This window comes from Pezoporus wallicus, unplaced genomic scaffold (genome assembly GCF_028554395.1).
Source record: "Pezoporus wallicus isolate ANWC-B61680 ecotype Strahan unplaced genomic scaffold, APGP_CSIRO_Pwel_v1 scaffold_2146, whole genome shotgun sequence".
In the NCBI taxonomy this organism is placed as follows: domain Eukaryota; kingdom Metazoa; phylum Chordata; class Aves; order Psittaciformes; family Psittacidae; genus Pezoporus; species Pezoporus wallicus.
This window is the reverse complement of record NW_026639769.1, coordinates 2,752,691-2,769,308: the sequence shown is the minus strand read 5'-3', so window position 1 is coordinate 2,769,308 and position 16,618 is coordinate 2,752,691. Positions and strand designations below refer to the sequence as shown.

General features: G+C 42.2%; 1 protein-coding gene across 8 annotated transcripts in view; it reads right to left on the bottom strand.

The window, feature by feature from the left end:
- The window catches only part of SYNE2 (spectrin repeat containing nuclear envelope protein 2), a 184,781-nt gene that overhangs the window by 158,697 nt on the left and 9,466 nt on the right, over positions 1 to 16,618 (bottom strand). For 7 of the 8 annotated variants that reach the window (XM_057416222.1, XM_057416214.1, XM_057416218.1 and 4 more), the window contains exon 2: positions 7,732 to 7,847. In XM_057416222.1, the coding sequence (XP_057272205.1) occupies positions 7,732 to 7,810 (79 nt within the window). In that variant the 5' untranslated portion in view covers positions 7,811 to 7,847. Of the gene's footprint in view, positions 1 to 7,731; positions 7,848 to 8,772; positions 8,853 to 16,618 lie in introns of those variants that run through there. The other variant, XM_057416215.1, reaches the window with a different exon arrangement.

The window sequence follows — 16,618 nt, the reverse complement described above, 5'->3', positions numbered from 1 at the left end:
ACTCAAAGCGTGACTTGATCATGCAGAGATCCAGCTCTTCACCCAGGTCCTCCAGGCCAGTACGCAGTGATAAACTACCAGCAGTTGTGAAGGGAGATAGGAAGTTGGTTAAGCCCATGTTTCAAAGATCAGAATATTTAAACTGCTTCTTGCACCAATGTAGAGTTAAAGAGAGGAAAAAGCCTTTCTCCATGGTTTGTGGGGAGCAGAGATGAAGAAAAGTCTGATTCCCCCAAAGGTGAAGCAGAGTGCGAGCAGCAGAAGTGGATGAGACCAGCTCTCCATTCGTGTCTATGGTCACAGTCCATGGGACACAGCCCTTGCTCCTCCCCAAAAAACCATCCCATTCCCAAGACACACCACCACCAAAACCACACATTCCTGCTAAACGTCTGTAAACAGGTCTGAGGTAACAGCAGAGAAGTGTTGGCCCTGAGGTTACACCCCTCCATGCATGGCTACAGGCAGCTTCCCCAGGGATTGGCCTGCAATGCTCCTGTCTCTCACTGCAGGCAGCAGAGAAGCAAACTGTGAGAGACAGGAGAGGTAAAAAGCAGCAAGCGAGAGCAAGCTCCTATCCCTGCTGTGCCAGGCAGCAGGAGGGGCTGCATGAGGTAGCCTGGAGTGGAGGATGGGGCTCAGACACAGAGGATCCGAGCTCCTGCATACAAGGAGGCAGATGGGCCTTGTGATGCCAGCCCTGCCAGCCGGATAGAGGAGGATGATGCGTGTTGTGCACCATGGCCCCAGTGCAGCTCCCTGACCTCCAGCAGGTGGTCAGGCAGTGTGCCAGGCCTGGAGAAAGATGGTGGGCAAGGCAGCTGCGGCAGTACTCACTGCCCACCTCCCAGCTGAGGTAAATCCTCCCACTGCAGGGGCAGCACAGCTGGAGACTGACAAGGCCATCAGTTTGCAAGAAGAAACAAAGCAGGGAGATGGGGTGGGAGAGATCATCTCTTCTGTCTCTGAAAGCACTCTCTTGCACAAAAGGTTAACGTGAAGGCAAGTTTGACATCATAAGGCAAGTGCAACGCTACTCAGTAATAGATATGTATGTTTTTGTAGGCTGGGCATGATGAAAGATACCAAAAATAGCAAGCCCTTGGGGAAAAAAAAAAAAACAAAATCCTGACTGCTCTGAATATGAAAATGCCACTCAAAGTAAAATGGCCCACAGTTTATCACTCTGAGAATCTGGCAGCCACAAACCCCAGCTCTGGGTGGCTTTTCATCATCCAGGATTGCCTGAAGGGCCTGCTGCACAGAGCTTCATCAGCTCGTGAAGCAAAGCAAGCTGTGCAAGGATAACACAGACTCCTGCTCCCAAACCCACCATCCAACCCACAGACCTCCTTACATGTGTTGAGGGCTGTTTTGCATTCTGCAGTTAACACATCTTTCAACAGTCCTCCTCTAGTCTCCACCACTATGATCATGTCAGAGCTGAAACAGCCTATTTCCCCCACTTGCTGGATTGTTTTGTGCTTGTGTTTAAGTGTTAGAGAGATTGTGATGTACTGTAAGATAAGGGCAGACCTGAGGCCATGAACAAAAATGCAACCTCAAAATTCTGTTTTGTTTGGAAAACAGAAAATAAGCGCAACATGCCACACAGACCGATCAGCGTTTCAATGCTCACAAGGAGGACATAAATAGCATGGAGATACTGGCTTCATGTTAGCACAGGGCTCATCCACACCCTTTGGTTGAATATGCATGCGGGAGCCATTCCAATTACCTAATGAGTGATTATCGAGTAGCTGCGCTCAATTTTATCAGGCAGGCAAGGCTGGTATTGCTGGCACTCGAAAGGAATGGAAAACAAATATTGACTGCTTTGCCTGACGCCAGTGATTCTGCCAGCTGTAGCTCTCGCCAACCACACTCTATTGTTACTGATTTAGAGAACTTCCTCCTGGGTTGGTCACAGAAAGAGGGTTAGGATGAGGATGTTTAGTCTTGTGGTCAAATCTCTCCCTACTAAAGTGCTATATTATGCAATATGGGCCAGACACTGCAAGTGTTGATTCACATTGGCAGCTTTCAGGCAAATGTCTCGCCTGGTGAATGTACAAGCCGGTTATTTCACTGCACACACTTAAGTACACCTTAAACCTTCCCTAAGCTACAGCCGCTGCCTAGTGCAACCCATGAAGCTGTCTTCCAAGCAGCTGCCACCTCAGCTGCAGTGTGGCTTATTTTCCTACCCAAATTAATAACAGTAATAAAATCTCTTCCTGAATTAATAACAAAATTCCATGCTTGCCAATATTTCCCCAGACTGTAGTGCAGCACTCACTGCTTCCACCCAGACCACACAACCCAAAGCTTGGTACAGATGTGCTTCTGTCACCGTGGCAGACAGTCTTATAGCAATTTTCAGGCTTTGTTTTCCCTCCCACCTTCCATCTTGACTCTACTGTTCAGAGGTGCTAATGATTTAATCAAGCTCTCAAATTCTTATCTCTACCACGTGGTCAATTAATACAGATTTTTATTTTTATGAGGATGAATAGATTCTTTGTTAGGCCTTTTTATAGGGCACTGAGCGACCTTGGTTTTCTCTTGCCCTACTTTTAAAAATGTCATTGACCCAGAATTAAAAAAAAAAAAACCCTGATAATTTCATTCACTTTGGGCCAAAAGTCACCAAGTCAAAAAGTGGAAGTAGAAAACAAAGTAAGAAGTCCCTAATCTTAAACCACTCAAAATCTATCACATTTCACCCTGTGTTTTAAAGGTAATCGCCAGAACAACTCTTTAGAGAGGAATAACACATAGAAGCAGTGTGTTACACAGGCTAGCCAAAAATCAACACACACCGCTGGACAATGACTGTTTTACCCAGTAATGAGCTATCAGCAAGTGCTACAAACCACACTAATCATTAAGGGCTGCAGTATGGAGACTCAGGGGGAACCATGGCAGTGCTGAGCTCTCCCAGGAGGAAGAGGGGGGCAGCAGCACTGCCAGTCACGGTTTTACTCTCAGACTTCCTTTAACGGCAATACAGAAAAGCCAGACTTAATATTAACCTCCTCTCCTCTGTTGTCTGCCGTGCCTCCCTTCCTGTGGTGGGAGACAGCAGCTCCAGGGAAAGCACCATCTCCTCCCTTGGCAGGGAGCTGGGGGAATCAGACTATGCAGAACAGACGTAGCCTGTCTATCCACACTCATCAAGCAACATCACCAAACAGCAAATGGGTTTTCTTCTGTCGCGAGGACTGGTGCATCACTACCAGTGAACCATTTAAAACTGTGAGGCTTTTTTCTTTAAAATAAATTTTTAAAAATTAAATCATTATTTGAAATTAATGAGCACAAGTCTGTCTGCCATCTTCCCATCTCTGCTCTGTCAGAAGGCATTATCTCTTTTGTATGATATTTTTGTTATCTTCCTTTCACCATTCAGGTCAGCTCAGGCTACATCTACAGTAGCAAGCAGCAGAGCTCAACAGGAACAGATCAGCAATTCAAAAGAGCTGGTGTTCAGGAAGTAGAGCACCCACCACATGCGCAGGTCAGAAAGGCTGTGTTAGACTAGCTCTATCTAGCCTGAATGCCCACAGAGGGCCATGGAGTGCTCCATCCTTGGAGCATTTATTTCAGTTTCATCCCAAATAACAATTTCCACACTCCCTGATGGCTCAACGAAATGAACCAAAGCATGGTCAGAACGGATAACTGGGAGAACTCCTTCAAGAGAGTACTGCTGATCTGAGCTAAACCACAGAGCGTGAGTGACAGGAACTATAAGAAGAACTGTTAAGTACTTGCCAGCCCAGGGAGAGAGAGAGTGAGCAATTCACCCCTGAACCCTTTATATAATCCTTTCCCTTCCACCCAGTAAGAGTTTGATTCTCTGCAGACAGGAAAGCAGGGAAAACACTTACTTCCAGCATTTATGTTAAGCAACATGGCGTTAAGCAATTAAAACCAAAACAAAACCCCACAGTATGTTTTAAATCAAGATTGAAAAGTTTATCCACAGGAAGGTGATGAAAATGCTTCTACAGGAATGGGTCTTTGCAAAACCAAATATCGCATAAATATTAACAAATTAACTGCTGCCATGTCTGTGCAGCAAGTGGGAACTTTCCTTTCTGTACTATTCCTTTCAACCTCCTTTTCCTTTTGAAAGCAAATTACCAATTTACCACAGGTGCTGCTAACTCAGGAAATGTGTTCACAGTGAGTTTTGGCCTCTGGCTTTCTTAAACCCTTTTGCTCTTCTCATTGCTGGGATCGTGGAGCAGCTCTGCCTGGAACCACCACTGTCTTTACTGCCACAACAGCCCATGAACTAGTACTGCAGTACTTGAGGGCATAGAGAGGCTGCAGGTTAAATTCAGGTATTAAGCCATATCATTTAGAAATCAACAAACTTTTAAAGATAAGGGCTTAAGTGGCTTTTCTAACATTTTAAAGAAAAGCCACAAATGAAGCAGAGGATTGACTATAAATGGCATTCAGTGCTCTATATAGCCGCCTCTGAAGCCATCCACTCCTTAGGCATTTTAATGCCAGTTTTTAACCAGTTATGCACTTGATAATGCATTTAACAAATTGACATTTATCTAGTAGGGAACACATTTATACAACTATACAATCTATTTATTCATTAGGCATGTGAAATGGACAAAAATACCCATGACTTACTCTTTTTTAGGCAGCATCATGTGTTAGCTGCCTCTCCAGTGCCATCAGCCCTATCACATGCCACGAAGCTATGCAGTTACCCAAACTGCAGACCAGCTCCTCGCCCAGACAGTAAGCAGCATAGACAGGGCATACATTCCTATGTGGCTGCTATAGGACTCTTCTATTTGTAAAAGTTACCTTGAAAAACCATAATAAACATGATCAGAGGGCTGGAACACCTCTCCTGCAAAGACAGGCTGAGAGAGTTGGGGTTGCTCACCCTGGAGAAGACTCTTGGGGAGAACTCAGAGCAGCTTCCAGTACCTAAAGGGGCCTACAAGAAAGCTGGAGAGGGACTTTTTACAAGAGCATGTAGTTAAAGAAAAATGGGTAATGGCTTTAAGATGAAAGAGGGGAGATTTAGATTAGACATTAGGAAAATGTCTAATGTAGGTGTTGAGGCACTGGCACAGGTTGCCCAGAGAAGCTGTGGCTGCCCCATCCCTGGCAGTGCTCAAGGCCAGGTGGGTGAGGCTTTGAGCAACCTGGTCTAGTGAAGGTGCCCCTGCCTATGGCAGGGGGGTTGGAACTAGATCTTTAAGGTCCCTTCCAACACAAACTGTTCTATGATTCTATTATCCTGGTTAAAGAAAGAACAAAGTATAGTTGTAATAACATCCTGGCTGCAACAGATGAGGCGTACAGCTAGAAATGAAACAACAAAAAAGATGGGTAAGAATTCGTAGTCTACCTGACCTCAGGATGAATTAAATAGGTCTCTTTAATTGGAGATAAATGCAAACTACTACAGGCTGCACAACAAACCTATGCATACATATCGCCATATTTTCAATCTCACTTGAAAAGAAATTACTCATAAAGGATTAGACATAACTGCATGAAAATAGCATGATTTATTTATATTATTAAAGACTTTTAAAACAGTTTCAGCAGCCACATTCTTAAATGATCATCGTTTGGGTTACAGTAATAGACAGTCATATGTACGGGGATTAATAAGCAGAGCCAAAAATTAGGACCCCTGCAGTTAAACAGTGAAAGAGGAAGCACATGCTCCAAACTCCGAGACCTGAAACACACTTTCCTGTATCTGACTTAGTTCAGCAAGGTAGAAAGGAAAGGGAAAATAGAGTTCTGCACAGACTTGGGGGGAAGCATAACACATAGTGTCTGTTTGCTGTCCTAGGGAAGAAAGGGGAAGGATTTGTGCATGGGAGGGAAAGTGGGGTTGGATCCTCCCACAGGTATAGATTTACATCCCAAAAGCAAAAAATATTTCCACATTCTCCTTACTGTAATCCCGCACTCCTGCTCATCAGTAGAGTAGTCAATCTCCAGCCGTTCTCAAAGCACTGCCACAAAGCCCTTCTCTTTCCAAAGGAGGTGACATGCCTCCTTAGTTCAGGTAGCCAAAAACAATGCTGCATTTTGTTTGACCAAGGGTGAATGCTGCAGCGTCACAGCTCCACACATAGAATGCATCTGTACCGTTTGTTGCATCTTTAATCATTACAAAAATTGCTTATGTCACTTCTAAGGGATGTCTCCAAATGTTTTACAACAGTCAGGTACATACAACTTGACCCCTGATTTGCAGTGTGTTCATTTCAGCGTCATCTAGGAGATCAAATTATTACAGCAGAGAAATATAATTTAGTCATTTCAATTTTAACAATCAGGGCTCCTCCACTGAGTAAAATCCCCGGACTAAACTACTGTTATTGGACACATAAACACCAATATGACTTTTCGGAAAGCAGCATTAATATTACTTCAAAATAAAACCTTATTCTACCATCACATGTAACTAATTCAGCACTCTCTCCTTTAAAGCTAGAAAGGGCTTTCCAAACCCATTTCATGACAACAGCCAACTCAGTCTTTCTACAAAAAGCTGAGTTTTGCACAACAAATGTGTGTCTGACAATCTGTGCTTGGTGCAACAGGCAGACTAGCTCCTGTCTGCTATGAGGTTTTGCTTGCTCTCCTGAAATGTAATACTGAAGCAAAATGGAAGAAAATTCACCATTAAAGACATTTGGCTGTAGACCACTGTTAACACTCACTCATCAAAACACACTGCTTCAACAACACAGGTGCAAATATGGATCGTAAAAGTCACTCGGTGCAATATTCTTTTGCACCATCTGTTTGAAACACATTTTTTCTCAACTAAGCACCATAGTAATTTCATTGCAAGTGAGCTAAAAGGAAATAGCTCTGTGGAAACATGACTTACTCCATCCTTCCTAGAATAATCAGGCTCTAAACACATCAAAGACAGGCTTACCAGCAGCATTGGTCCTGCTGCCTGGACTAGCCTCCTAGATAGCCTCCATTAATGTTTTCACGTATACATCCAGAGGAAAACCAGCCTTCCCAGGAAACTCAGCATGTGACTAGGGAAAACCCATAAAGCCTATCCAAGAGGCCAGCTCTGACGCGCTCATTATCACCTAACTAGTCCAGGTAGCTGCCATTAAATTGGAAGAATTAAAAATCAGTCAGTGAGTGCTTCCTTTACAAGTTGTAACTCACTACAAGTAAGGATGAAAGACTCTGACCTGCAAGAAATTTGTTTACAAGCCACAAAACTTTTCTACATGTTTTGGCCACAAGCTATCCTTCTACACTTGGGGATATAGCAGTAAGAACAGAAAAACAAATAAAACTGTACTGTAATTAAGTCTCATTAATGCAACCAACTAATTGCCAGCAAATTGAAAGCAAGGAAACTAACAAAATGACATAACTGTTTTCATGCTGGCAGTTCCTTTGAAAATAGTTTACAGTAACATGTATTCTGAGTAACAAAAGGTAAGAAAGATGACCACATCTGTACCACAAAAGGCACCACATCTGAAAATATCCCAAGAAAGGACAAGAGCTGTTATTTCTCATTTCGCTGCCAAAGGGTGTCTCATGAAACACAGAAACATCTGCAAAGAAGCACAGCCTAACTACAATGATCATATGCTACTTTTTACAGGTTTCTCAGAATTCTCTTCAACTTACACACAGTCACAGTTTTTTGCCAAAAATCTACATTAAAAAGGTACAGTAACTTACCTTGCAGCGACAAATAGAGATCATCTATTTCAGAGGAAGCCTGCTCCTCTGTTGAGGGAGATGACTGTTTTGATGCCATACTGAATTCTACGGAGAATCTTTAATCAATTTCCAAACTAAAATCATAGGAAAAAAGAAAAAAAAAAATCAGTAAAGTTCTATATAAAAACTGATGATGTTCAAGTGTACAGTGCTAAGACATGCATTTTGCTTTGGGTTTTCTTCCCTTGGTAGGCTGTTTCCTTAGCTTATACAGAATACAGCAACTGCTCCTACTGTGTGAATCCAAGCTTTGGCCCCTTGACTTCTCTAACAGTGGCCAGCAGTACTCCACAACCACGGGCCCCAGTGTGTCTTGCCATGAAAACAAAAGCACTGGGACTAGGGAAATTACAACACTGTTGCTTTCTTTGAGAAAGCCAGGGTGCCTTTTTGAAGATTTGTTGCTGCCAAACCTCATTTTTTAAGATCTTTGTATTTTTCAAGCCTTTCTTCCTGTCCAGATAATTACTGCAAAATGTGAACAATTTAGGCAGAATCTACACAGATTAAGGTGAAATGAAAAAGCAGCGATTATAAGAATAATCACAACCACTGTCTCTGGTACCTTTGTTACTCCTCAACTCCCATGAAGGAGTTTCTTTTTCCAACTCCTCCATTTTCCAATCCATGGATACCTCCCCATCTCTAATGCAGATTTAGTGAACAATATCTTTCTTCAAATACTAACACTGTTTCTGGTACTGCAATATGTACAATGATCAATCTGCCACTGTAGTAAAACCCATATACTTAAATACAGACACATTTTAATCAAGAATTATAAATTTAAACAAATTCTAAAAGAAATAAAGCTGAAAATTAAATAAGGGCTAACCTTAAACAAACTTTGCAACCTAACTAACTCTAACCTTTTCATCAGAAGTACCAGGATTTACACAGTTTATGTTCATAATTAATCCACCAAGAACACGACAAAATAAAGGGCATGAATAGATGAGTAAAGAAACACAACATTAAAGAATGCCAAAGAAATTCTACCTTCATTCCCTTGTTCATATGAATCATGAGGTAGCCTTTGTTTACTCTACTGTATGCTATATTTTCCTCACTCCCTGTCTCCCCCACTGCACAGAAAGGACAACATGCATTTAATGAGGAGCTATTCAATATTTTGTTTTCCTCACTCTGAACCATGTGTGTCCTTGTGCTTTATCCAAGAGCTCCTCTGATGACAGGATTATTAAGTCCCTCACACAATTTTCTATGGCACTTATCACCCCAGCATCTGAACACTTCACAAACATCAATCAATTCATGTTTACAGCATCTATGTGAGATCAGGGGTTATTGCCCACATTTAGAACCACAGAACAGTTTGGGTTGGAAAGGATCTTTAAAGATCATGTAAGTCCAAATGCCCTGCCACAGAACATTGTTTTACCAACAACTACCAAAGGCACAGAAAAAATAAAGGGAAAAAACAGTGGCTAATTTGACTCTAATCTTCCAGAAAATGGACATTCGTTCATTTTACTGAAGCACTGATTCAGCTACTGTGGCGAGTATGCAGCATTTCTACAAGTCACTGACAACTTAAAACTGAAACTCAACACACAAGATTCAAGAAAGGGGAATTCTAGCTGGGGCCTGGCAAAAAGAGGAGAAAAAGGACTAATTCAATCTTTGGCAGGCACAAGATGATACAAATCAGCCATGTCTTGAGGTTAGAATGGAAATCAAGAAAACCAACAAGACGCTGGGTTGCATCAACAAGGACATCACCAGCAGAGATAAAGAAGTCATTGTCCCACTCCGCATTTGTCAGGCCACACCTAGAATACTGGGTTCAGTTTTGGTCCCCACTATACAAAAAAAAAGTGGACAGGCTGGAGAGGGTTCAGAGAAGGGCCATGAGGATGATAGGACTGGGAAGCCATGTGAGGAAAGGCTGGGAGAGATGGGCTTGTGTAGGCCTTGAGAAAAGAAGGCTCAGGGGAGACCTTATCACCATGTTCCAGTATTGAAAGGGTGGCAACAAAGAAGATTGAGACTCCCTTTTTACAAGGGGTCACATAGAAAAGACAAGGGGTAATGGGCACAAGTTACTCCCAGGAAGATTCTGACTGAACACAAGAGGAAAAGTTTTCACAATGAGAACAATCAGCCATTGGAATCATCTCCCCAGGGAAGTGGTGGATTCCCCAATATTGGACACTTTTAAGATTCAGCTGGACAGGGTGCTGGGACACCCTGGTAGATTGTGCTTTTGCTAAGAAAGGTTGGACCAGATGATCCTTGAGGTCCCTTCCAACATGGTATTCTACGATAAATATTGGGTTCTAACAAAACCTTCCCATACTGGCAAGCAGCACAAAAACTTTACATGACTTTAAGATTGGCATTTTTCAGAAATAGACAACAAAGTTATTGCCTTTAATAAAGGGACTCTTGGACTTCCAACCCTGGAGAACTTTCAGAAGTCCTCTGTTCTCAAGACAGAAGTAAAATTCACAAGTCAGACAACCAGATAAAACCACACAGATACCACTGACAAAAACTGAGGTTTAAGTGCCATGGCTAACATCTTGCAGGAAGTGAGCAAGGGCAAGGGCTGAACAAGAATCCAGTTCTGCCAGCAGCACTGCCTATGCCCAAGGCAGTGCAATCTTTCCTGGGAAACTCCTTCCCTTTATCTCAAGAGCAGGCAATACAAAACCAAAATCTAAATATGCAAAATGACAGATGGCCTTAAAACCTTTTTTGGTAACACTGTATGCCCTTAATTTGATTTTGTGATTGCCACCTTGAAGGCTATTAAGTTAGCAGCAAGACCCAAATGGGAAGTATGTAAGCAAAATCCAAACCACATCAGATTTGTTGCTTTTTGCTCTCGGGACACAGGGAGTTTCATTTGCTCCACCTTGAATTTTCCAGTAGGCCTTCAGAAATAATTACGTAATAGTACATCCTGGACAACAGTGAATCCATGGGTAACATCAATGAGCTTGCCTGAATTTGAACCTGAGGTTGTAACTCAAATTAGGTATCATGTAAAGCAGGAGGACAGGACTAGAAGCAAACACACAGACACCCACCATGGCCACATCAGCATAGCCTGCAAGCAGGACATTCTGAAAACTATGCATATATCTATGTTCCTGTGGTTCTGGGGCATGCACTCAACACCAGTGACAACATACACTCCTTTTAACACATGTTTATTCTCTTTATTTTTTATTTTATTTGAAACTAATCACTAATCAAGGATTTTCTTTTAAAGCACAAAAGCAGCACAAAATCCCCAGTAAAAACACATCCGTTCAACTTCAACACATTCAAATTTGAGATGGTGACAAGTCATCTTCACCTAACCTTTCCAATGCTGAAGTCATTGGCAGCATAGTCCAGAGAAAGGGAGCAGGATTTGGCATTAAAATTCCTCAATAATAACAGGAAAATATGCAAGAGGCATGAACAGCACTGTTGGAAGTTTCATAAACAAACAAAATGCATTTTTAACCTTTTTGTGGCTGTTCCTCCTCTGTCCCCATCCTACGGTAGCTATACAACCACACAGTACATACTGGCTGCTTTTATGTGCCCATACTGCACTTCATCTGATGGGACCCCAATCTCAGCTCAGGTCTCCAAGCATGAAAGTAGCTGAAGTTAATAAAACTTTCAGGATTTTAAAGCAGAAAGTACATTAAGCCTTAATGCATTAACTTTTATTAAGTTACTTAATTTAGTAACTAATTAAGTTAAATTATGGCACATGATCATAGAACATGTACAATTGGAAAAAAAAAATAAAGAAAAAAAAAAGGCAAGCATATGCTCCTAAGGTCAAACTATGGCCTCCTTCCCAACAGAATGTGGGATTTTAAATTACTTTTTAATTACATGTAGAAATCCACCCAAAAAATCCACAGTGCAGGTTATAAAAATGCACAGCTAATACAAGGTAAGTTTATGATAAGCTTTCATGTCCCTGAAAACCTTCATTCACTATCCAACACAGCATAACCCCAATACTTTGTCCTGCCTCTGGTTACTGCCCTGTCTCAGCAGAAGACTCCACAGCTGGTTTGAAAGGGAGACACACACTCTTGGAGGACATATCATAAGGATTAGTATTCTTCAAATAGTACAAGGTACAGATTGTCTGAGAAGGGATTATACAGGAACAATATGATAGTCCCTTTGCCCTCCCTGCCCCTGAATTTCATCCAAATAATGCATATGAAGTGTAACTATATCATAGCAATCTCTGAAGAGTCTAAAACAGTCAAGCTATCCATAAGATTGCTTAGCAATGCTCTTCATAAACAGTAGGAACAATCAACTTTTCTGCTTCGTATCTAAGTCAAATATTTTGTTCCACAACAACTAAAAAACTGCACAGCTAAACCAATCCTTCATTTCTCTGAAACGCTGGACAACTAGGAAATATATACCCAAAGGGCTGAAAGTAAACCAAATGTTTTTGAATGACACCATGCCTTTTCAGCAGGAATAAAACAAAAAGTAAAGAGAATGATGTCCTTCCCTCTTTCTGGAGAATCTAGCATTAATGAGAGAAGCATTAACTGCTCACAGCCTGGGATAACCTCTGAAGTATCACAGAGCCAAAGAGAAAGTTCCAGGAACACTGGGACCTTCTTTCCAATGGATTTGTTTCCTGTTGATTAACTTATATGAACTGCACCAGAATTGCTGTCCAAGCTCATCTTTAATTCAGCATGGGAGAAGTCACACAAGAAAGGTGCAATATATATGTCCTCATCAAGAGGAAAGCTTTCCATGGTGTTTTCCAAATGTGTAACTTCTTGACCACCTGGGCTGAACCTGCAGCTCAAATGGTTCAACCATCAACAAAATCTTTTCCTTTGTTAAGGGCAATCATAAAACTCAAATCTCTAGTGGGTATTCAGAGAATATTTCTCCCTTACCTCTCCAGCTGAAAATACAGATAGGAATTAGATTAACACAGTCATACAATGTAATTTCAACTTCACTCTCTTGGAATCTCTCCTCCTTTCCCAAGTTCAGTTGAAATTAGCCAGCAGAGTGAAAAAAACCTCCTGAGAATTACCATACAGACACAAGCACGTTGACAGAGAGAAACCTAAGAGCAAGCAGCAGACTGCAAATCTCAAGGAACTAACTGGATAATATACCAAAGCTTTACGTTCTATTATCATAAGAACAAACAACACTGACAACCATGTCTCCAGTGAAGCCTAAGTCCCAGTGAGACCTAAGAGATGCTCTTCCTAAGCAGGGTCTTTGTAAGGACATTCTTGTCCCATAAGAAAGGGGGAAAAAAGTTTCAGATGGATTTGGAGGATTCATTGGCAATGATTGCATAGCCTTAATGTTACAGTTTAGATCGGGGTGGTTTGCAAACCTTGCCTTTCCGCTGTTCCAAGTATTTAGCATGGTAAGATTTCATTGTATGAAAAAAACTATTTAACTATAGTAAAAATATAAAATGTGCATTTCATTAATTATTTAAGGTTACTTCTACAAAACAGCTGTGCAATCTAACTAGTAAGCAAGGTAAACTACTTGGTGTGATTTCAACGCTGTCCGAGGTAAGAGAGTCTTCAGCTTCCGAGTTTACTGCTAACCGCTCTGTACCCTTACACTGTGCTGCAGCCTGCTGCACAAACGCACCCTCAGACTCCTCCCTGGGAGCCAATCTTAGAAAATCATATGGCATGAAATTAGCCCAGATATACACTCCTTAAAGCTGAAAGCAGCAGATACCTTGTAAACAAGCCCAGCTAGAGGTAGCTGAGTATTATCACCCACTGATAGTAAATCCTTGCTTCGTTGGTTTTGCCTTTGTAGACACATGCCCCATATTTTCCCAATTATGTTGCTTTCCGCTGGTGTTGCAATAGGAATTACAGACATCTTCGCATGGCATCTCCAACCGCTTGCTTTTACTATGCCTCCTTTGAAGTGCCACTGATTATTTATGACCCACTCAGGGACTCGAAAGACTTTCCCTCCATAGAGGCCTCTACATGTAAACTGAAGTCTGTTCCTAGCAACAGATTATTACTCATGTATTCAGTCGAGCCAAACTCATGAACAGAAAGGGCAGATTTTTATCTTTGGTGAACTAGTCCAAAGGAAGTAGCTCCACCATGCAAAGTGACTGAAGACCCTTTTACTTTCTGGTTATTAATAAAGATCTGTTTGTTTTACCTTCAGAAAGAAGCAGTAACGTTCAGAAGTGCAAGTCTTGAACCCTTCAAAGTGCTGCTGAGATGCCTTCTTTTGGCAAACTATTTTTCCCTAAGTCTGTCACAGCCTCCCTAAAGGCAACTTGTTGGAATCTAAATCATATCCCTTATATAATGTTGTTTTGGGGTTTTGACTTTTTATAATATTTTCTTTTCCCCTGACTTCCAATGTCTCACACCTCTCAAGTCAGAGAATTTCACACAGCACTTAATTTTGATGGTTATGCTTTCTCCTCAACACTTCATTTACAAGGGTTTGAACATCTTTTTACCCTGTGTCGGGGTGGGGAGGAAGGAAAACATGCATTTTCCAAGATCTTTGTACTAAAGTGCTCTGTTTTCTTAAGGTGCTACTTCAGACTGAAGTTCATTCCTTACACATTCAAAATGCTTGTCAATATTGCTTTTGTGGGTGATCTCAGACTGTATGCATGTCAACAGCAGGGGTGGGATCACACAGCAAACATACTGACAGATCTACCCCAACTTCCTGACTTGAGGAGCCAACAACTTCTCTCTGGCAGGAAAAAAAGTATTTTTCATCAGCCAGTAAGCAACAATGGCACATTCTCTGCACTTTCCTGGAGGAAGAAAAGGGCTTCATTAGGTTTCCATCACTTTGAAGGTGATAGAGAAAAGAGGCTATAGCCTTCTGATCCTACATAATACCCAACAGCAGTCAGATGGGTATCAGCCAGTCTTTAGTAAGTGGTATTAGAGCACATGGCATTAGAAAGGGTCTGCACTGCCTGGGATAACACACTGAAACAAGTCCAGCCTTGGGTCTTCCTCAGCTATCAGTAGCTGGAGATGAAGGAATTGAAAAGGGAAAAGCCTGGAAAAGGCTGAACAACTCTGCTCAGAATGAACTAAGCCCAGAGAGCATTAGATCTGCAGAGAACCAGAGACTGACACAAAGCTACACTCGACTGCCACAGAAAGAGTCTTGCCTTGTATGAACTGACACACTGAAACTATATGCACAATAAGGACTCTGCCGAAGAATAATAGCTGCAAGATCAAGACATCTCTTATTAGTTTATTTATGACAACCAGCAGTACATTTTTGTTGTCCAGGGACTTCCCAGTGATCTATTTATAGCTTTTGAAAACATGCCAGGATAAGCATATGAGCATACAAAAGCCACAACACTTTTTAAGGCCAGCAAATGTTGCTGGTTTGTCTTTGATTTACACATCAGTAATACTTTCTATTATAGAAGCATAACAGATCTTCTCATTGCATTAATCAATTTAAAAACGTGATCAGAAAAGTATCTTTCTTGACCTTTTTTTTTTTGGTGGGGTGATAATATATATGTCATCCTGGTACAATTACACAATTTGAGAACTGCACTAACTACATGCTGTTGTTCACAAACACACACATAAATGCTTTCATCAATAGAGCTAAGCCTTGTTCACACAACCACAAAAGCTGACTTGTGGCGGTGCATGATGTATTTGCTTGCCCCAAAATACGAGCCTATCTCACATTTATCTATTCCCACGGGGAAATACAGCGCTAAAGCATACTTACAAAAGTTGGAGAAAACATTCAGTTTTCAACTGGTTCCCAAGTTTTCCCACATTGAATTCAAAATCATAATCCTTAATGTAAAAAGGGGAGTGATAAGCTTGGAAGCTCAGGAAGCTGGTGCCATGCCTCTCCATCACCCCTGGGTACACTGCTATGCAGGAAGCAAAAAATATTATGGTGACTCAATGGCTCCACTGAAGTCAAGCGGCTGGATAACAATTCAGTCTCTAAAACACGCAGCCCGTAAGCACATCCCAGCCAAAATCTACCTGTGCAATGCCCAGAAGCCTCCAATGCTGTGCAAAAGCCATGTTGTTTATACGGCGTGTTGCAGCAAGGCCAGAAAGGAAAAGCTTTTCCAAAGCAGGGTGATTCACACGCCTCCCTGCCACCCAGAACACCAGCCACGCCGCAGCCCCAAGGTTGCTTCCCACAGATAACGGGGCTGTGGGGAACGGTTATCGTAAAAACAACATGAGAAACACAAGCTGGCTCAAGAGCTGCACTGTACCTGGGAAACACATCCAGTGCATAAACATAACCTCTTCCTACCCACTTGGGTAACAAGGAAAGCAGGCAACAGGATGACAATTGCTGTCGTTTCACTCCTACAAGCCCTTCTGCATTTTCACACGAAGACGCCTCTCTGTGTCCCCATTGCCTCGGCTACATGAGCTGAGACAAGGCTAGTGGCCAGGCACAGCGCTGAGTAGCCACACTCTGCCTGGCTTCCTTTCAGAAAGGGGAAAGAGGGCAGCGTGGCTACAGCAGCCCTAGCACTGCAGGGCGCAAACAGACCTCTGACCTTCAGGCGTGCAGTTCCCATCACAAAAGTGAAGTGGGTCCCACAGCTCATTGCTCCCCATCCTCAGCGCTTCCTGGCTCAGGGTCAGTTTTTACAATAAAGAAGGGAAGGGGGAGGGTATTGCCTGCAATCAGAGCAAGTTTAACCTTCATGCTGGGGACTGCCTGATGAGAGCAAACTGGACAACACTGCTGGCTTTAAGCAAGCAAGAAGTATTGCCGGAAGTTCTTTCTTCTATTTACAAGTGTTTCTTTCTTTCCCCTGGATGGCAACTGAGATTCT